Source organism: Nipponia nippon, unplaced genomic scaffold (genome assembly GCF_047370975.1).
Source record: "Nipponia nippon isolate SJK-2023a ecotype South Korea unplaced genomic scaffold, ASM4737097v1 scaffold_2, whole genome shotgun sequence".
Taxonomy (NCBI): domain Eukaryota; kingdom Metazoa; phylum Chordata; class Aves; order Pelecaniformes; family Threskiornithidae; genus Nipponia; species Nipponia nippon.
Window position 1 is genome coordinate 17722174 of NW_028262336.1, and position 22582 is coordinate 17744755.

Here is a 22582-nt window from a genome sequence, read left to right on the forward strand (position 1 = left end):
AGTCCTTTCTCTCGGGAACCTGATGCAATGCCTCCTCAGTCCCAGCTCTGGGGACTTTAAGGCATATCAGCAGCACTGAGTGACACTCTCTCAGTCTGCCATCATCTTCTTTCAGAGGCCCTTTCCTCTCTCTGCCTTTGCTTTGAAATTTATTTCATTCCCTCCCTGAGCTCTTAACAGTTTTTGTAGTCTTATTTGAATCTTTAGCTATGTCCCTCTTCTTTAATTGTGAACCTCGTATTCACATTTTAATTGTGAGATTCATGGTGATGGGCGAGGTATTGCAGCATTTCCTCCTGCCAACACTTTTCTTTTTCTCATTTTAGTTGTATTTCTTGTTCTTCTCCACCCCACCCGGCTTATATAATTCTCTTTCCCCTATTCCCAGTTCCTTACAGGACCAGTTATTTGTTAGATTTGTGCATTAAAGGGAAATACCGTATTGTCTCTTTTTGCCCTACAGCAAGGCAGGATGATCATGATTCATTTCCGAATGAAAACGTAGATTCAAGGCCCCAGGGGCATTGAAACAAGCCACACTATTTCCCTCCATGAAAGAAATCTCTGAAAGAAATAAAGAATGATGTTGGCAGAGAAAAGTATGTGAATTGGTGGTCAAATAATGCCCTGATCTGGTGCTCCTGTTGACACACACACTCTGCCAAGCTGCAGCAGAGCCAAAAAGCAGCGACACAACCAACAGCTTCCTTCCCATCGTGGGTGCAGTGACCGGCAGCTTCAGGGACCAAAGTTGAATCTGTCTCACTTCAGTGAATACAGCCTATCTGTACTGAGTACAGTGGGAAAATCCAAAATGTTCCCCCTTCCCCCCCTTTTTTATATATTAGGGCCTCCTTAGAAAGCCTGAATATGCCTCCTGGTGAAAAACTTTCAACCAAAGTTGCTGATCAATGAGTTAATTTACCTATGCCACACAAAGCATCACTGGCAGCTGTTCAGGTGTAAAACAAGCATGAAAAAGAGAAAGATGTGTCCTGAGAGACTGTGGTAGATATAAAATCATGAGCTTGGAGTAGTAGAGCAAGTAGAAGATATCTACTGGGGTAAGAAGGCGGCATAGAAAAATACACGAAGTAAGTGTTGTGCTTATGTGGGCGTATGTTTCTGTGTGTCTGTGCCTGCATGTTTATGAGCTCATACAACCTGAAAAATGAAAACCCTAAATTATAACCCACTGCTAGTTTCATACAGAAACAGAAGATGACCCCGCATTCACGTTTTAGTAATCTGTGGTATTAAATGTGAACAGACATCTTACAGTCCCTAAACCAGCTGTCAGAGGAGAAGCTTATGATGTGTAAATGAGACTCTCTGTAATGACCTAGTGACCCTCTTCCCTTCTACTCTATGAAATGACGTAGCTCTCATAGAGGTTTTCATGTGCTGCACAAGGGTTGCTGTAAAAGGGGAAGGTACTGAGATCGGCTTTTCTGGCATGAGGAACCCAAGGAGTAGTTATGGGAAACCATACCTGCATCTTGTAGCTGTCCAGTCCCACGGGATTAATCCTCTCCTACATCAGCTTCAGCTTCCCCATGCAGACAGGAGGCTGGTTGGTCAGATGCACTGCAATCATGTGCTAGCTGCATGAAGAGGGCATCAATCTCAATTGCATCCAGGTAAATAACATTTAGGGGTCAGTCTGCTTCTGGAGAATGCCAAAAAAAAAAGGCCCCAAACTGACACAGCAGCATTGCTACCCTCCCAACAGGAGTACTGCTACCCTTCTCTACAGCAGCAGCCATAACCATTGCTTTTTACCACCTTTAGGCAATAAATGAATTTTTAAGGTGGTGGCATCTATGTTGCCTCTCAGGTGGGCTACAGCCATGCGATATAGCTGGCCATGAAGAATGTCCTCACACCCTCAAAGGCATGCAAAACTTGGATGCATCTTCTTAGTAACAAGCAAGCTCAGCCGGCTCCCCGCAGCCTACATTGGCTTCTTATTGGTTTTGGAATTTAGTCCAAGGTCTTGGACTTTATTTTAAAGGCCAGATTTGAGTGTAGCTGAAAGGCTCCCTAGAGCTTGGAAATGTAGACCACCATCAATAACTTTATTCCTCTATCATACTGAAGGTTTTACAGGGAGAATTTTCTAAAACTGGAGCGTTGAATCTCACAGGAAGAAGGAACCATCACAAACTGTATTGGTTTCTTCTCCAACTACAAAGTGCTTTTTTAATCTAAACTTCTTACATAAACATAGGGCAAATATGAAAATAGCTAAATAAATAAATAAATAAATCACAATGCTTCATTGCACACACACTCCTCCATGGGGACTGGATGAGAAAATAAATATGACAGCTCTTAGTCATGTTGTTTACTGCTGTTCTGGAGGGTAATCTCATACTACATTAGCGAGTGCAATATAATGATGTACTTTAACTGGATCACATCATGGTATATGCACTTTTGTCTCTGAGGTTAGCATTAGATGCCCCAGAAAGAGTGAAAATGCACTGGAAAAATTACAGAATTATATAAAATATTTTCTTTGTCCTGAGACAGAGCTGGCTAATGTTCTAATACAGAACTAAAAGCCCTTGCAAAAGGTATTTTTTCCATTTCAATTACTTGTACTTTCTGTCCAGCTTCATCTGTCAAGGTCCAATTTCTGATTTGCTTGTTTCTTCTTCTGCCTTTCTTTGTATCTTAGAAATTCCGCCTCTCTATAAGTTCAATCAATTCAAAGCCCTTGACATGGGAAGCACTGCCTGTTTGCCAGGTGTTGGCATCAGTGTTTTGGAGAATGTTTCTCACTCTTCATTAGCTCTGTGATTCTGCTGGTTGGACCAGTTTCTCTTTGCACCCCTTTTAGCTGAAGCTCTAGAATTTAATACAGACTGAAAAGAAGAGCCACGGGCTCCCCTTTGGTCTTACACCTAGAGAGGGACAAACCTGTCTCCCATGCTCCTGGCATGTGCACAGCTTTGCCTCCTCTCTCCGCTCCCTCCCTCTTTCATCCAGCCAGCTGGTGCAACCCGGAGGATGTACTCCCCCACAATACACCAAGCAGCAATGGTCACTATCCTTACCAGCTGGCATTACTGCTAATTTCCTGTAAGTTGCCACAGAATAAAGAGGCCTCCTTCTAAAAGTCTTTCCAGCTCGCTTAAAAACACTCTGTGTCTTCTTTTCTTCCTGCATGCAGCTTGCGGAATCAATAAGGCCCTAGCCTCTTAGCCTTGAGCAGCAGAGAAGCTATTGCTATGAACTCAGCAGGAGGAAGAGCTAAGGCAAGTAAGTAGCCCAGAGCTAATCAAAAGTGCCCTCCCATGGCTCAGGATGTTGCCAAGTGCTTGAAGCAGAACCAGAAGGCAATGTACTATGACTCTTTTGTCAAGCAAGGAATCATCTTCATTATCCCCACTTGATTATCTCTGAATTTCACTAATCGCACTTACCTTTACCTTACACTTACCAACAGAGCTTGGCCAAGTGTTGCTCTATAACTACTTCTGAAAAAGTGTGTATATCTTCATATAGGTGCCTGATGACTATTAAAAGGGGTAAGTAGACTCTCTTTCACATCAGTGTATAATGCCGTGACAGTCTGATACACAGACTCTGTATTCAACAAAATTATTCTCAGCATTCAATGAAATTTCAAGCAGCCTTTACAGTTTAAAAGATACCATGTTTGTTTCCCCTTACAGTATTCTTATTAAAAACTAAAACCAAAACCAAAAACCCACCAAACCAAACCAAAAACACAGACAAAAAGGGACTCTTGTCTTTTATTACTACAGAAGGTGGGGAGAAAGGCAGGTATTTTGGTGGCTGTTGATGAAAGAGATCCCTTACTGGCATTTATAGGTTTAGGACTCTCTTTTTTAAGAGAATCCTAAGGAATCACGTGAGGGACATACCAGGTTAGGGTGATCACTGTAAGAATCTACTCTCAGACAGGGAAAGGCACAGAGCAAAGTACAGTTAAATTTGGGGAAACTTTTAGTTGATGAAGGAAAACAGGACAGTACTAAAAGAATTACAGCTTGAATGCACAAAACTATAAATCCAGTGGTGGATTGTGTCATTGCCTGGCCTGTGTCATTTCCCTTGGGTACACTGTGGATTTCCAGCATGCTTTGCCCTAAATCATGGGCATATGACTTTGAGGATCATGTGGAAATTTGCATTGTTGCTGTATTTAAAAAGTCTGTTACTGCACATTAAAAATTGCTAAAGGGAACATATTTTGGTTTAGTGAAAAGAATAAAGATAAGAACAAATCTGCTGAATCCAACAGGGCTATACATTTGTAAAATGTGTGCTTAGTTTAGGTCATAGGAAAGCTCTGCCATCAGAGATTTGCAACAGCACTGGGATATCCTCTGCACAGAGGTACCAAACTCTGTTAGTGTCTCTCTCTGTATCTGGGACTTGTTTCTTTTTCATAAACACGGACCCTCTCAGAATTTCCTCTTCCCTGTGACATTTGTCTCTCTCCCTTTGAGACCAGTGACCTTCTTGCCCTTTATAACATCAACTCAAGCATGATAAGTGGTGTAGAAAGCCTTGCATGAATTCTGTAGCTCCTTCAAGAGGGCTAAGTCACCATTTAAGTCCCATAGGCTTAAATGCTTTTTCAGCACTTAACCTCTTCGTAAGGATGAATTTCTCCTACAGTGAGGACAGCATCCGAAAGTTGTCAATCAGAAGAAACTACAAAGCAACACACAGTAAATAGTACATAAACATAAACTAAAATAATAGAATTTGTAATTATCTGTAAAATACCAGTGTCTCAGATTATTTTCTTGGATAACTGTTTAAAATCTCAGAATTAATATTTAGAGAAGTATATGATTATAACAATTCTACTAGAAATAGCGAAATGTGCTCAGTGAAGAGTCTGTGTGTACAGCCACTGGTCTAAATCAACTCCACTGCCAAACTGGCAAGCACCAGGAAATATATTAAATGAATAGACAATTCAGAAATGTCCAACAGATAACTAAAATTGAAATTTTATTTTTTTCAATAATATTCATCAGACAATTTTCTGACAAGACTTTTCTGAAAGATGAAGTGCAAATGGGAACCCTGTAAGAATGTTTAGAAGAATTGTACATGACATTTTTTAAGCGCCACTAAGTACACATTGAATACTTTGTAAGTATATAGGCATAGCAACATGCAAGTGTCATGTACCTAACATTACAATATGCATTTTGTCTGTTTAAAGGTATTAATGAGGAAATTAAAGGAAGTAAATGTGTCTCATCATCAGTGCAATATGTTTAATTCCCATGGATTTTGTTTACAGGTTAGTGGTTGTATTTCTGAACCATTCCAATATATTCTTCCCAAGGCCATAAATTGCCAATGTTAAGAGCCGAGTACACTGGAGTTCCTAGGAGAATACACTTATGCTGACTATGAATAGGTGAAGTTGTTACAATCCTTTCACAAATTATGCCTTATTATTTGTTCTAGGAAACTTCCTGCTGAACTGACAGTTTTTTGTAGTTATAAAATATCTGGGCTAAAAGTAAAGGATGCACAAGGACTGGCTTATAATTCGGTTGGAAAAGAGCTAAATAGCAACTCAAACGTGCATTAAGGACTCGAGCCTTGTTCTTTTGAAATCAATAGGCGTATTGTACCCAGCTTTTATGGAAGCAGGACATCTACGAATCCAGTAATCCATGAGTTCATTCTCTTGGCTCACTGTTTAGGCAGAAGCAGATGACTGTAGGTCATATGTGCATCTTTCTATGGAAGCTATATAGGGGTATAGGCAAATCTGCTTTCACTGAAAAAGGACAACATGTGCAACTGCATATTTACTAACATTAATCAATATGCATAGAAAGGAGAGAAAGAGGAAGTGATACAGAACTCAGTCCAGCAATTAAAGATTTTCCTCCTCTTCATAATCAACATAAACAGTTGATCATCATTATTATTATTTTCTTTACAAGTTATTACTTTAAAACCCCTCCTTTTGAACCTATTATGAAAACCCTTCAATTATTTCATTGTAGAATAAGACTAAGAAAATGAGTATGTTTAGAAGAAAATAGTATCAGTGATTTTCAGCACTCTGCATAAGGGCAGTGTAAGGCTGGCTGTAGTTTGTGCTGAAATGTGAGAGCAGAGTTCACACATGAAACACTGCTGGCTTGACCCTGAACACAGGGAAAGTGCTAAAGTGCTGACCCCAACAGGCTTGGCTTTGCACCTGAAATCTAAAAAAAAGAAGAAATAAAAATCCTTGAACTTTTCTTTAATAGTAACACAGACTGCTCCTTTTAGAGGAGAGAGACTTTTTTTCCTGCCTCCTTTCCAATTAGACTGCTGCTTTTAGCCCAGCAGAGAATAAATGACTTAAGACACAGAACATGGAGGTCAGATCTATAGTAAACACAGAAGCCATGAAGAAATTTTTTTTGCCATCTACTGAGAAGCTCTGGAAGTCCCTAGTACTGTAGAGTCATCATATTGGCTCCACATCGTCTTCTGTCTGGTTGTGAGTACATTAAACATTGCTGAAGAAAAGGAACGTGGCTAGGCAACAAGATGATTCCTAAATGCTGGAAGAATTCCCTTAAGGGCTGCTGGAAGCGCACAAAGCTTGGAGCATCCTGAGGATGTGGAATGATACAGAAGTGTGCTGTTAAACCATGTTTGTACCCTTATTTCCTCCTGAGTTAAAACAAGTGCAGAGTGCTGGGTTAGATTCATCGATAGGAAGAAGGAACTGTGCTAGCTTCTGTTAATGCCAAGTAGACAACTCCCATTTGCTTTAGAGGTACTAGATCCACTCTGAAAAACCATGTAGGAAGTCCCACTCTCGATAAAGAGTTTCTACTCTGCTCTGTTGACATCAAAGGCTGCTCCATCCATTTAATTTTCTCTTATTGTTTGCAACAGTCCTTCCCCGTCCCCCATGCATTGAATGTTTTTAATGTAAACATGCCCTGGCAATATTATGTTTAAATAAGTAAGAGACATGTCAGAATATCTCAACAGTATTGGTATTGCATATTTAATTCAAAAGCTTGCATGTGCTTTTAAAAGTTTCTCTTCGAACCTGCATGCCTTACTGGAAAGAATTGTGTTGCAGTTGGATTGCACATCATCATCTAGTGCTGACTAAATATTGATGTGTTATAGCAGTTTATTTTTAAGCTGTTTGGGATGAATCCCCAGCCAGTGTAAATTGGCCCACATTTAAGGCAACAGAGTGAAGCTGATTTATACCAGCTGAGGCTGTGTCCTTATGCCCTGTTGAAAGCTCAAACTATCCCAAAATTAGTAAAGAACAGGGCAAGAATTACGAACCCAGGCAATATTTTTTTTCTATTTTTAACAGAAAAAAAAGAATACAGTGATCTCATTTCAAGACTACACCAAAGATTCAGTAGTATTTAAAATGTATACAAATATCTCATAGCTAGTATTTAGACTAAGAGGTAGATGTCATATTCTAGGAATAGTATAGTGTGGAATGATGCTAAAGGCGGTTGCTAAATACATCTGTTTGCCTGTTACACAGGACACAAAGGAGGGTTATAGCAATGGCAACCACAAGAAGGCTTACAATATTCTTTTCTTCATTTGCTATTCTATGTTATCTGTCTTTCGGTGCATTCCTTCTGGAAGGGTATGGCGGAAAAGTGGCGAGAAGTAAAAAGATCAGTAATACAAAACTTCACGTTTACAAAACGTTAACTTTATCATTAAAGGCATCCTCTGTAGTTTGATGGAAGCATTTTGTACTTACAATTTAAGATTACCTGGCGTTACTGAGCAAGTAGTGGAAATTCCAGGTGAGGTGATTCAGCAAAATAGGGGTCAGAAGAATGCAGCTCGCTCTCTCTTTCTCTGTTGTTCATGCTAAAAATACCAGGGCATATGGCAGCATATTTCAGCATCTTAACATACTAGGCTCCCTTGAGGACAGAAAAAAAGAGGAAACTTGTGCTGTTGAGCCAGAAATAGATTACAGAACAGTGTTGCCAGACATACAGAGAGCTGGCAGCAAAGCTGTTAGCGGAGTCAGTGTCTTACTTTGCCTAAAGGTGTTTCAGTGATATTTAATGGGCCTCAAATAAATGGAAAGCAAAGCTAGTGAGAATGAGGAGTGGTAATAAGCATTTTTATAAATTAGTTGTCATTGCCAGTAGAGGAATTACACATATTGCATTAGGATATCCACTGCTTGTATATGTACCTTCCAGTTTTTCCTTGTGACTGTTAGGGGTCATCCCCCTGCTTGAAATAATCAAAATGCATATTATAATTACACGGTTTTCCAATATCCATACACAGCAAGTACAAGATACTTACATGTAAGTACACTGTATTTACCTATATTTTTGCATAGTTTTTAGTGTGTACTTTGTGCCACTTAATAAAAAGCATTACTCATTATTTTTCTTGTTGTTGTTTGTTTTTCTCTATTAGACAGCTTATTCAATTAAAGTTGAAGTAGCTGGATTTTTGGTATGTTCATCACAGATTACCAGTTCCTAGGAGTGTAGAGATTAGACACTTGGAGGAGTCTGGGTAAGCGGTGGGGGAAGCTGTAGTGTGAACATGAAGTTTTAAATCACCTCCTTAATTAAGAAATGCAATATCAGATTTACGGTGCTAATTTAATAAACTTACCTTTAATTTGAATGGAATCGTAAAGGTAAGAACTCCATTTTCCTTTTGGTAACACTTTACAATAAGTGGCACTAAATTACACTATAACTGCTATGTTACAGGGAATTACATGTAACTACACTGTAACTGTTGAAATAGCTACTGTACATGTGCGTACATGGTAACTTCAGTGCTGTTACAATCATGAATTACATAATTACAGATGATTCTGTCCTTTCTTTTCATTGAAGTAGTTATATATATATTATACTGTAATGAAAATACACAAGATGTTAACTTTCATGTCTTATTTAGAAAAGTTCGTTTTCTTCATGTATTCCTTTATCAAGGGAGTCTCAGTGCAAGACGAACCATCCTTAAGTAATGTGGAAACTGCTTAAAGTGTTCTAGCTTAAATTCTGAGCCTCAAGTTACACATCAGGTTCCTTAAACTGTTTCTTGGTTTGTCAGACGACACTAAAAGAGTGGGAGGATGCACCCCTTGTCTTCTGATGCACCGCTTTCTTGTTCAAATCATGAGAATGTTCTCGAAGCATAAAAAAAAAAATAAAAAAAATCTACATCAAAAAGTTTAAAAATAATCAGCAATCAACACTGTAAACAGTACACTGGCAGAAACTAGCTACCTGGTCTTGAGAAAACTACTCTGCAAGTGTGAGTGGGAGAGGATGTCACATACATTTTAGTGAGGGTGGTTCCCATTCAAAGCCTCCATTTTACACATTCACTGGATAGCTCACATCATAATAAAAGCAGTATTTCAGAATGGGATCTTGGACAAAGGGAACGGATGACTGGCTTTTAGCCTACTGAATGTCATTAGTGTTGAGCCATGGTTCTGCTTACAAAAAAGAGGGATGACTTTTTACACCTAGTGTAGTAATTTAAACCTGTGAAGCCCAAACAGGCCTGCAAAGTGCTATCCAGGCAGAATGCTTGGTGTGGGCTTTTTCACACCTGCTTTGCACAGATGCAAGGGACATCACCAGGTGCAAGATAATGGAAGATCAACTGCATTAAAAATGAGCAGATGTGAGAAGTTTACAATTTATATCTCTTTTTGCAAAGTTTAAATGCTGTTTCTATGCCACTGGAGAAAACGGTTTGAAATGGTTACCCCAAGGGCACTCGTGCTTTTGAAGGTCCTACCTGACCTTGCTTGGGTAATGGTTCAAGTAACAACCCTACTATTCAAGCAAGCTGGAGTTAGGAAGAATGAAAAAAGGCATAAACACCACACTGGCGGGGAATTCCACTTGAGCAAATAAGGCCCTCATCCAGGGAAGCACTTATTTTTAAGCATATGAATAGTGCCTTACAGTCCAATGGAACTTCTCCAATGCCTGAAGCTGAGCATGTGCTTAGATGCTTAGTTGAACTGGGCCCCAGGTCCTGAAATAAAACCTTGTCGTATGTGATACTGTACTGTAACTAATGTAACTTACTGTTGTAACAAGAACCCATATTTTTGGTATTAAACTGAATTACTTCCTTTGCCAGCCTTTTACACGTGTATGTTTTGAAAGACATGAATATCTTGTAAACCTATACTAGTTTTCAATGTGCCTAGTAGCATCTACCTGGTTCTCTCAAACTACCATATTATAGTAACATATTATTGCATTTTTCCACAGATGAGTATGGAGTGAACTGTAAAAACAAGCATGCAATCACATCAATGCAGACTTATTTCTTTAAAATGTCATACTGTATATGATTTATTATGTTAACACTCAACCACATCATATTATTTATGTCTGTATATTTTGAAAAAAAGTGCTGCTTTGATTGACGTCACCCTTTTTTCTTAGAAATTAGCAGGATAAATGTTTCAACAAAAACAGTTAAAATACTCTAATATTGTCCTTAAAAGGTTTATACTCTTCTGATAAATAATCTGACACAGCACCTTTATCTTCCATTTTACCATACTACATGATGTCGTATTCCAAACTCTCCCTTCCCCACACAAAAATAAAATCCCAGGAGAAAGTCCTTTACAGCAGACCATCATGCTTTTAGGCTTCACGAGTACAGCAACCAGAGAGAAATACTCTTTTGTCAAAGGTGCAAAACTTAGGAGCAAGACGAGCTCCAGCTAGACTAACTTGCGTTCTCCAGTGTAGAATCATTTCCAAGAGCTGTTACGGCAACCTTTTTATTTCATTGGAAGAGGAAATAAGCCAATGGGCTTACAGTGTTTTGTTGTCATATTTAAGAGCATGTGATTTTTCAGCTGTCAATTACACAAAAAATTTCAGAAATAATCCAAACAGAGACTTTCACTGTGGAGCTAAAAGCATGGCAGGAATTCTCTATCATTCACGGTGACATAAGTTTGTACCTCACAAAATGCATAGACAGGAATTTAATATAAAGAATTAGTCCATTTACTGTATACACAAAACATATATCTTTTGTTTTAACACTTCTATTTTTTTCTTTTTTTTTCTTTTTTCTTTTTTTTTGGCAAACCAACATAGAGAAGCAGCTCTGGAACTGCCAAATTAAAAATTGAGAATTTTAGCAACTCAATAGTATTTTTTAAGGATAGTAATCAAATGTGGTTGTAATTTAAAACCTGAGGCTGTGCACTGGTTGTTAGCTTAAAACTACCTTTCCATATAACATTGTGCTTCCATTGTATAACAAAGAAAAAATTAACAAGAACTAGAAAAGTTTGCTGCTGAACAGTGCTAGGACATACAGACAAAAAAATACTAACACATGTTATCTACTCAGAATATTGATTTGAGTCATATCTAAAGGGATATAATGGACATTAGAAAATGCTTACTTGTGACTGACTTAGCTACTGCCAAAAAAGTTAAATATGTATCAAATAATGTTTAATTGAATTTATTATATGCACTATATACAGATACTAAAATGCCTTGCAGTTGTGCCCCATGAACACTTTGAATTTGAGTAGGCAGGTGAGTTCATGTGAAGCAAATAAATTATAAAACCAGAAATTACTCAGAAAGTTCTCTAATCTTTGCGATCCCAAAAAGCAGTAAAAGGGCAGGACAAATTTGTTTCAAATGAAGCACTACTATCTAACTTTGCAGAATCTGTATAGCTAGCTATTCAGCATGTTTTTATCACTGAAACATGGCACTGTTGTCAAGGTACCATTTAAAACATAACAAAACAAAGGAAAACAAAACAAAAAATTCAGTGGACTGATAGTTTTTTTCCACCAAATCCAAGCATACAAGAAACTACACTAAAAACATTCCAGTTTGTGTTTCCTAGGGCATATGTTTCAAAAACAAGTTGCTTTTTGAATTATAGATAGACATGTATAAAACATTCTTTGTAAACCTCTAATCTTAGACTTAACATTTTATGTAAGTAAATTAGGTCCTTACCTAATAGTATTTGTTATGAATATCGTTCTATGACACACTAGTAGGGACATGATAAAAGAAAACTGAAAAAGAAGAAAGCTGCATAACATTTAAAAATGTAGAAAACTTGGATTAAGATGATGATTAACATTGTTAAGGCTGTATATTCAAGCACTGTATGTTAAGAGAGCAGTGGATATGAATTTTAGGCAATAAGAAATGTCCTGGTTTACGCATGATACTGTAATTATAGAATGATGATGTCAACAGCTGATTGTTGGCATAAACTGGCTACTTATAGCAAGTATGCGAGTTAATAAAGATAGCAGAAGATGGCAGAAATGAATTCTGAAAAATGATAGCCAGTTTTCTCCAGCAGTCAGCCTGATAAGTAAAACTCCAAGATTCTAGCTCTGCATCTAAATGAAATACTCTTTTTTCTCCTCTGCATTGACTTGGCTGCCTTCTGCATTGATAATGGCTGTGTCGGCATCAGGTGCATCTTCAGCTCCTTTTGCTTCATTTGTTAAATATGTTCCTATAGGAATCAGTACAACAGAAAAGAAAAAAAAAAAAAAGGAAAGATTAGGGTTTTTTTAGCTTTACGCTGCATTATAGTAAGTACATTTCTAACAATTGCTTCATGAACGGACAAATATTTTTACACAATTTTAGTATACATCACACAGGTATGCTCAACTTTCTAACTTGCCTAAGAAATATTTATAGTGTTAATACTGATAATGCACATACACAAATTTAAGTATATCCACAATAAATTAAGGAAATCTTTTAATAAAACCCCACTTTATCTAACTGCAGCAATATGCAATATATTTTGCAATTATAGAATAAGTGATAAAATCTTGGTTACTTCATGGAACAGCTACTCATGAAAACCAAACCAACTTTGAAGAGTTAGATATTCATAAACACTTATTTTTTTTAAAAAATGGCCACCTATTATTTTTGTATTTCTACTTTTTCTTGACAGTATCTATACTTCAATTTTACAGAAGTGTATAATAGTCATTTCCAAGATTTACAAATTTGAGGTAGTTTTATTAACTGAACCCGCTCACATTATACTATCACAGATATTTTTATGCTCAGGATATGAATAAAAAGAATTGTGTACAATAGTCAACTTTCCCTTTGTGAAAAGTATTATTTATGTTGGCATAAGACGTATAACTGCTCATTCAGGAAAGTAAAACAAAAGAGACACACTTTCACTGGCTCATTAAAAAAATCTTGTTTTCCCACACACAGTCCAATCAAATTAAAAAGATGCTTTTATCAGCTTATGTCTGCTAGCCATATGATTATCCTATCTAAAATGAGATTTAATGAGTTAATACCAACACTAATCCTCTCTTCACTTTTCTTTTTTTTTTGGAGGGGGGTGGGCAGGGAATCAACCAAGTTTTAACAATAGGTCTACAAGCCATTTGGAGGTTAAATCTCAAGAAATTATTTTGGAATTAACTAGGTCAAAATAGGATCATAGAGAAGCTTAGTCAGAAGTCAGTGTCACTCCATCCCTGTTATCTCTAATGGCGGGGGGGATTGAAAATGAAGGGAGTAGAATTCTTAAGGTGAAATCTCTGAGTAAAGTAAAGCTTGGCCAAGAAATTAACTCCGTATTCCAGCAGGATCATTGGTAAAACAGTCACTGATCTGAAAACTCACCACCAGCTTCTAATACTATCTTTTAAATACATACTTAAAATATTAGCAGAGTTTATTAAAATGAAAAATCTTGTTCACTGTCTCTCTCTACATATATATTCTGCTGAACCGATACACTCGTTAAAAGTATGAGATCATGTAATCAAGTGTCTAGAGCTAGGGGCCAAAACCAAGGGACAATCTTACCTCTTAGTCTCTCTAAATCACTGACTTATGAGATGATCTTGGGCATGTAACTAAATGTCCTTTGCCTTAGCCAGTCCACAGGAAAACTGGGTAAAATTCACAGGGACTTCACTTGTGACTGGACTGTGTGTGAGCTTTCTTGTCCAAATCAAGAAAAAAATGCTTCCAAAAGCGACTAACTTCCATTAAATCTGTCCTACCTTTATGTCTTGCCAGGTATCGACCAAGGAGAATTATAGAACATAGTGTTACAAAGACAACTACAGCCACTATTCCTCCTATAAGAGCATGGTCAGGTCCGGTCTGTCCAGCCAAAGCGTTTGGATCTAGAGGGAGAAACAAAAAGCAAAAGTGGTCCTACACAGAAAAAAATTGACAGGAAAATTCACAATACCAAGTTTTATACCGATCATCCTGAAAATAGGGCATTTCCCTCTTTAATATTCAGCATGGTTATTCTCACTTTTACTATCAGTATCTTATCAACAACATAGTGCTGCTTGTATTCCCAGACTGTTAAAGCCCTGAGGACATCACAGTTATGAAAAATATTACCTTATTCTTCTTTGGCAGAGGTTATTAAGTGGGAAAGGTTTCTGGTTTTGTCCTCGTCATTTTACAACTGAAAACCTGGCCATAGCTATTTATAGAAGGAAAAACAAGGAACTGAGAATTGGGGATCAGATAGCATCAGCAGAATAGTGTCTGCATAATACATAATTTATAGAACTGATTCTCAGTGGGGAACCCTTATATATTCTCTTCCTCTCGTTCCTATCCTATTGCACCAGAAATAAAAACGCAGATAAAGTACAGCCGTGCCAATTTCCTCTGCACATGGCTGAGTCTGCATGAATTTGGTCAGATAAAGGTATCAGGCAACCTGAAAGATCATCATTCAGTCTCAAACACCAGTTTGTGAATTTACTATGAATACTTGATTAATACCCAACATGAGCAAGCTGTAGTAGATATAACAATGTATTGGCAGATTCATTTTACTAACTCTGTGCAGAGCACTAGGAATACTGCCAGATTCAAGGTTTCTGTGCTGGTCATTTGCCTGTTCTGTTCCCTGGTGCTTCACAAAAGTTGCAAAGAGGCAATCATGGGGAATGGCACTACTTCGGGGTGAGTAATTCTTTGGAGCTTTTGAACAATGAACCAGCAACCCGTGACTGTTGACTCACCTGAAATATGCAAAAGAAGGTAAAAATTCAATCTAAGGATCACGGTAAGATTTCTATTTTAATGAAAATGCCTCTGCTACAATGTAATAGTAATTTTCTGAAGATGCTATTAGCATGTACTGTATGTTGCAATCAGTCTACTCTCACTGCTTCAAGGGCATTTCCCTTGTAGGAGCTGTTTATATTCTACAAGTAGTTTGCAAACAATTCCTTTGCTTTGCGAAAGGGAAAGGCAGGAAAAATATTTACACAGAAAATAGGGTAAGTCTGTAAAGATGATAGAGGGGCCCCTGATAATGCCAAGGAGGTGTGATTCCATGATACCATAATTACATTCTGTTGACCAGGATCATTGTACAACAGTACGATGTATAGATATATCTACATACACACAAGTGTACATAAATATAACGTTATACAGATGAAATAAAAGAATCATGTTTTCCCCTCCTTTTGTAAACTGTCAGGCATACTACACTTTCAGGTTTGCTGGAGCACAGAGTGGTATGGCCACTGTTACAGATACAGTTCTGCTCTTAACAATCAGTGAACCGTCAGGCATGGCTTTGTCACTTATTGCTGGCTTTCTAAGCTCCCACATCTTTCTTTTCTGGCTGCTAAGAGGACTTTGGGGGAAGCTGGCCACAGCACTTCTGTGGACATGATGGCAAATAGAAGGTATTGGCCTCAAAAAAGCTAGAAACACCTTATAAAGTCAGATGCGCCTGCCCCCTCTTCTGTCTCCATGAACCTCCTGGCACGGTGCTACTGTTGGTGGCAATACGCTGAGTATGTAGACTCAGTCCAAGGGGACATAATTTCTATTTTGGTGATTAAAAATGACCCCAAGTTCTGTGTGCCAGCAGCCTTGCAGGGAAAACAAGACAGCTGAAGTCTCGCCTCCCCAAAGCAAGAGCTTGAAGTGTGCTGCCATCCTTTCCCACACCTTGCAGAGGCTCTGTTTTCTGAGGGTGGTAAGGAGGAGGTGACTGCTTGCTTGAGAAAATGGAAGGTGACAGCTTGCTGCAGGATTGTCAGCCTGCTGGAGCCATCTAGCAAATTCCTCCTTCTGTGGTGCCTGTAGCAACATTGCTGTAAACCTCCTCCCTGCAGCAAAAAGGCAGCACCCACTTGAGCACTAAGGAGTAGCAATGACCCCAAGTGCTGCATGTAACTTGCAAGAGGTGCTATTCCCCAACACTGGACTAGGAGCAGCATGAACATGTTTTCCCATTAAAAGCTAACTGCTGCTAGCATACTAGCAGTAAAATTAAAGAATGAAAGGACGTATTTTAAGGCATAACATACTTCCCGATGCAGAGTATAATCCAGAGAAGGGTTAGTACAGCACTTTATCTAGAGGCAGTTTTTGAAAAGCTGATTGCAGTGTACAGCCTTAGCTCACTACCCAGATTTACAATGTATCTCCTCTGTGAGCTTTAATAAACATTACAAATAAAAATTCTCACAATACACTGATACAAATATGCCTCTCTGTTTTCATCCTCAGGTGATTTCCTATATATAGCTACTCACTCCTCCTCTGACAAACCTGATGTGACTACACGAAGTGACCTAAAGCCAGCATAAATATAAGGTTCCCACCTATTAGTGTGGATTAATGAGATTCTACTGCTGCTACAGGTTGAAATTTTTAACTTTAAAATTAATTTAGGTATTCTTTGGAATGCAAAGGTAGTATTGTATTTCTGCTATAATCTCTTAACCCTGGTATCAAAGCCAGATTATATTGATAAGTATTGCTAGACAAGTTTGTCCACAAAAAAGCTTGTACATGGCCTATGACCATTATATTACCACTGAACAATGTATTTGTTAGAAAGAAAAGAGGAAAGAAAGGAGAGGAAGGAAGAGATGGAAGGGAAAGAAAGAAAGAAGAAAGAAAGAAAGAAAGAAAGAAAGAAAGAAAGAAAGAAAGAAGGAAAGAAGGAAAGAAAGAAAGAAAGAAAGAAAGAAAGAAAGAAAGAAAGAAAGAAAGAAAGAAGGAAAGAAGGAAAGAAAGAAAGAAAGAAGGAAAGAAGGAAAGAAGGAAAGAAGGAAAGAAGGAAAGAAGGAAAGAAAGAAAGAAAGAAAGAAAGAAAGAAGGAAAGAAGGAAAGAAGGAAAGAAGGAAAGAAGGAAAGAAGGAAAGAAAGAAAGAAAGAAAGAAAGAAAGAAAGAAAGAAAGAAAGAAAGAAAGAAAGAAAGAAAGAAAGAAAGAAAGAAAGAAAGAAAGAAAGAAAGAAAGAAAGAAAGAAAGAAAGAAAGAAAGAAAGAAAGAAAGAAAGATCCTCAAAAGTGGCCAATATTTTCTTGAGAAACAAGCATTCTTTCCTCTCAAAATGAAAATCTTTACAACATAAGCAATATTCTGAACAGGAAGTGCACCTCATAGAAATATTCTTCACCTAGAAAAATAATGTTAGCATTAAATATAAATATACTTTACATTATGCATACAGAGTAATGCACTATACTTTTGCCTTTCATGAAATGACCTAAGCCCCATGAGCGAGTTATAGATCTGGGGCTATCTATCATTGTATAAATAATTACTATGTCAAAATGTGCCTGAACAGTATCTGAAAGATAGAAATACAGGGGTTTGGAAGCTATACCATTTTGTATTTTAGGTATTTATACAGTGAACATGTATAATTATTCAAGCATTCTGGGCATTTGTATTAGCAGCTCCCATTAAAGCTCCTGAAGGTGCTAAGTGTGTATTTGGGCACTGACCATTCCGCAGTTTGCCTTCCAAAAAACAGAACAGTATTCAGATTATTTTTAGATTCCCATTATGAGCTTCCGGGGCTTTACCAGGTAAATCCTACCCTGCCACACATGTAACTCCAGCAAATGAAATCTTAAGTATGCAACTGTGCAATAAATACTTATAATCCATCTGTGTCCATAAAAAAAAAATTAGATTACTCTGTTCCTGTTTTAAATATAGACTGGTTTTTTTTTACTGCATGAGCACAGGCAGCTAAAGTAGTCATGGCCTGAAACAGTGAAATTAAGAATTTGTAATCAGTCTAGATCTTCTTCAAAGATCAGTTCTTTTTCTGTTTATTTCATCCTTTGATGAGACTAAGGAAATCTTATAGCAAGATAATGACACGAAAGCTCATAATTCCCTTTTATTTGTTTTTGTCTTAAATTTAGGAAGCCTCTTCAAACTACTTATTGCTGATGCCGTGAAGTTGCACTTATTTTCAACTTCTGGGATTTGCCCATTACTGTTTGTTCACAAACCTACAGAAATAATACACTTAAAATGACTAAGAGGAAAAAAATATATCATTCATTAAGAAATTAAACACATCAGATAAATCTCACACCTATTAAGTAGGTAGATATGTGCTTTTTATGACCTGCTGACAAAGTTTCAGTGTAGAATATTTTTATATGAATTCACTTGTTAGTTAAGCAGAGAAATTTTGGAACAGTTTTTCATACTTTTGCATAAAGTATATGCTAATTATTAACCTAATTTCATTTTCTTCCTGCATAAGTTTTCTTCTTATTTATGCATAGTTGACTTGACTGAGCAGGCTGCAAGAATGGGTCAGATAACCCTTTCCTGAGCAAAGGGAGAACAAGCACATTTGTGAATGCTGAAATGGCATATTTTGGGGAATATGTGCTCAAGTAGCCATCTTTATTGCAGAACTTTATTAACGTGTATTTTTGGCTCAGGTGCTGAATTTTTCAAAAATCACTCTGAGCATGAGATGTAGCCAGGTTTGAGGTATCCTAAATAATAATTTGTTTTGACCATTTCTACTAAAAGAAAAATTGGAAATAAAGGTCCTAATTTGCTGTGGAGCTTAAATAGCATTCAAAAAATGAAGGTATATTATGCAGATGTATTATTCATAAATTACTGTTCCTTAAGGCTAGGAAAAGAACAGGGATGTCCCATTTCTCAGAGAAGTACTGAAACCACCAGCCTACAGTCACTTTTACTGATTTCATGAATAATCAATTGCTGAGGCAAAGTAGAACTGCTCCAGCAAGGGATCCTGGGGCATGGCTCCATGTTACAATTTATATGGCAGAAAAATCTCTTCAAGTGACTCCTGCTTCTTTCCCCATATTAAAGGACTTGTTATCACCCCCAATACAACTTGCCAATACTTCATACTTTTGCAAATGCAATTATTTGAAGGGCCTGGCTCAAAATCAGATCAGTAAAGCAATGCGCTTTTTAAGGTGGGGAAACCCAAAAAGCACAAAAATCAAATAAATTGCTCTGTCTGTCATATTTGAAGGGCTGCTGACTTGTTGCAGCTGAGGGCAGGGTGAAAATGAGTGATGGGAGCCAGTGACCGTTTCTGGAGAAAATCTAGCAAGGAATCATGAGACATCTAAACCTGCACTACTTTTAAGTGCCTTAGCCAGAGGAGAGCAAACTGCAAAAACTAGCAAGTAGCTAGCGAGTCATCTTGGGTTTTGTGAAGTCCACCAGTGAATGTAAGTTAAATTAGAAATATTACCCATTGAAATTTCTCTGCATTTCAGTTTAATTTTCTAAGAAGAGACATAGCTTGTGTGATCACGCTCTTTCACTCTGTCCAAATTACTTAAGAACCATGGATCCATTACAATGAGTTTTAAGAGACAGTAAAGATCTCAAGATTATTGTTTTCCTATAACTAACCTGAGAGGACAAGTTGCTGCAGGAGCTCAAACCTTATTAGATATCAGAGAACCTATAGGAAGGAGGCCTTTAGAAAAACCCTAACAGAGACAAAAGCTTCAGTCAAAATCTGTGCCCAAGAATCAATTTTTCATTAGAGGTTTCTCTCCATTGCGAGTACTTTGGTGTCCAATGTGGCACAGATCCTGTTTGAAGCTTTTCACATGGTTAGGTGGCATTTATAACATCTGAGCCCTTCCCACCTCACCTTTTTCCTCTTCCCCCCATTCCTACTCTTCCTGCTTCTCTTCCTTCTTGTCTCATAACGGGTCAGCTCACACTGCAGTATTTGTATAATTCAAGTAAAAAGGCAGTCAACCATGAGGCACAATCTCATCGCAAACCAGAGAAGATTTCTTTCTGCAGCTTATGGAACAAACTTTTTTTTAAAATGTATTTAGGCTAATTTCATTTGCCAGATTTAGCCGTAGGGCCCACATCATTTTTAACTGTCCCACAAATGTAAGCTTTGGAAAAAAATTAAAAATTAGAAAAAAAACAAAACTAAATCCAAAAAACCTCAGTGATTTGTCTAACATCAGTAGGAAAAAAGACTAAAATAGGAATTTACTCACAATATGGATAGGAGGTAGGACTGAAGTGATAGCTGACAAGGTATTTGCTTTAGGAAAAGTGGCAGTAGTGCTGTCTGTGATAAATGCTGGTAAGTAGAATTTACCCATTTTAGCATCTTAATTTGGGCACCCCAGAGTTCAATTTCCCTTGCCTGGCCTGGAGTGCTGAAACAGGTACTTTTAATCTCATTTTGTAATATACTGCTAACCACTAAAATACATGTACGTGAAACTTGTGAAAGTATTAAGGGGGAAAAGAAAGTTTCTGCACCTTCATTTAAATTGCAAAGAGTAGCTGCCCAAAGGGGCTGGTTGTGAAATTTGTTGAAAATGTGTTTTGTTATTAACCAATTCTGAACTTAAAATATGTGACAAGCTTCTTTTTCCTTCAATGCCTGAAGCAAAGAAGAACAAACCAGTGTACTAATATACAGCATATATAAACTGCTATTTTAATAGTAGAACATCATCAACCATAGAGAAGACAGGCAGAAAAACAGTTTACTTGTAAACCTTCAAAGGAATTGATAGCCCTTTCTTCCTGTGTTACTGCAGTAGCACATTTGGCCCATTTTGCCTCTAAGTGTTTTTTTTCACAGTACTGAATTTTATATACATTCCTATTAAGAAGAGCCCACATCCCAGAAGGATAAAAGTCCCACACTAATGTTTCAGCTGCTGAACCCACAGCTCCTTTTGAAGAGTTCATGTTGTTCTCATGAATCTAAGACTTCTTTCAGTGGAGAAAAAAACCCAAATGTCTTCTGATGTGTATTTGTAAATAGGCAGCCCTTGTCAAAGGTAAATAAAAGCATGACCCATACCTATTTATTCTGTAAATGTATTTTTTGCAATGCTAATAAGAGAGCTGTGTACCTACAATGTTAAGACAAAAAGTTTAACAATATTTTTCAGGGTCCTTAGAGCCTCGTTCCAGATGTTGTGCCTTGTATCAATGACACAGTTTGGTTGGTTTTGTTTTTTGTTTTGTTTTGTTTTTTCTTTCCCCTTAATGCTTCTTTAAAAGCTCCAGTTTCCTGAAGGGAACAGGTCCTCTGATTAGAGCACATAAAAGACTTTTCTTATTGACAAGATTATATTTTTGCCCATCTATAAACTCACTAATTGCTTCAGACTTTGTCCTAGGAAAAAAGAACAAAAATCTGCAAATTCTTGCCTTCATCCTATCTTCTGTAGAGGACAATTACGTCAATTCAGGGTTTGAAGAAATACTTGCAGCCTGTCCAGCTATAACTTCTGGCTACTGAAACAGGAGGCTGTAGGGAAAGAGACAACTGGCACAAATGACTGTAGAATTTCCCTGTAGAGTTTCTTTTAAGTTTCTCTCCCCAAATGAGTTGACTGTGGGCTGCAGCAACAGGCAGGTGATGCCTTAACTCTGCTTCCAGCATTTTAATTTTCACCTTCTTGTGCAGTTCCAGAATGCTCAGTGCCGCCATTGCAGAAAACAAAAGAAAGCAGATTGAAGTTTGGAAACTTCAGTCTATTAGATATTAAAAAAAAAAAAGAATAACCTATCCCTACCTAGAAAATCAAGATGCATTACTTCCTACTTTGTGAGAAAAAGCACATTTTGTAAGTGTCACCTTTCCTCTGATGACTTTCCATCAATAAATATAGGAGGATCCCTGCTTTTCTTGTTTTTCTTCATCAAAAAAAGGACGGGCACCAGCTGGAGTAGGTGTGTGTGTGCGCACAACTCCTTTTCCTGTCATCAGAAGTTAATTATCTATACAAATAATGAACCTTTCTCTAATTAACACAGAGACTGGAGATGCCAATGTACTCTTCTGCCTCCTTCTTTGTAGTACCTTATAGTTGTGGCTTTTGGTCACTTCCTACAGACTTCGGTTTGCTAGAGAGAATATGAACACGATTGTGTGGGAAGGGAGCATGGAGCATGGGCTCAGCAGAGTTTTCTGAATGTAGGCATCTGTTGCTGCCTGCCATCGCAGGGGTTGGGGCCAGCCACACAGGTGGTCTCTGGCAGTCTTATCTTTCACATACCACGAGAATGCAACAGAATCACAATTACACACCATGAACTACGATGAGATTGCTAAGAGAGTAATCTCTCAAAGTATTCATAAAAGTTATTCTGCTAACCTTAAGGAAGTCCCAATAGCTTAAGCCTACTAGAAGGTAGTATAAATGTTTCCACTGTGACTTTTTTTTGCCACTTTGTTTTTATGCTATGTTGTACAAGCTCCCTCAC

General features: G+C 37.7%; 1 protein-coding gene across 3 annotated transcripts in view; it reads right to left on the bottom strand.

The window, feature by feature from the left end:
* Window positions 1-4972: 4972 nt before the first annotated feature.
* CADM2 (cell adhesion molecule 2) overlaps window positions 4973-22582 on the bottom strand; it is a 673388-nt gene continuing 655778 nt past the window's right edge. For all 3 annotated transcript variants that reach the window (XM_087757917.1, XM_087757916.1, XM_087757918.1), the window contains 2 exons: window positions 14078-14203; window positions 4973-12537 (listed from right to left, as the gene is read on the bottom strand). In XM_087757917.1, coding sequence (XP_087614043.1) covers window positions 12419-12537; window positions 14078-14203 — 245 coding nt within the window. In that variant the 3' untranslated portion in view covers window positions 4973-12418. The remainder of the gene's footprint in view (window positions 12538-14077; window positions 14204-22582) is intronic.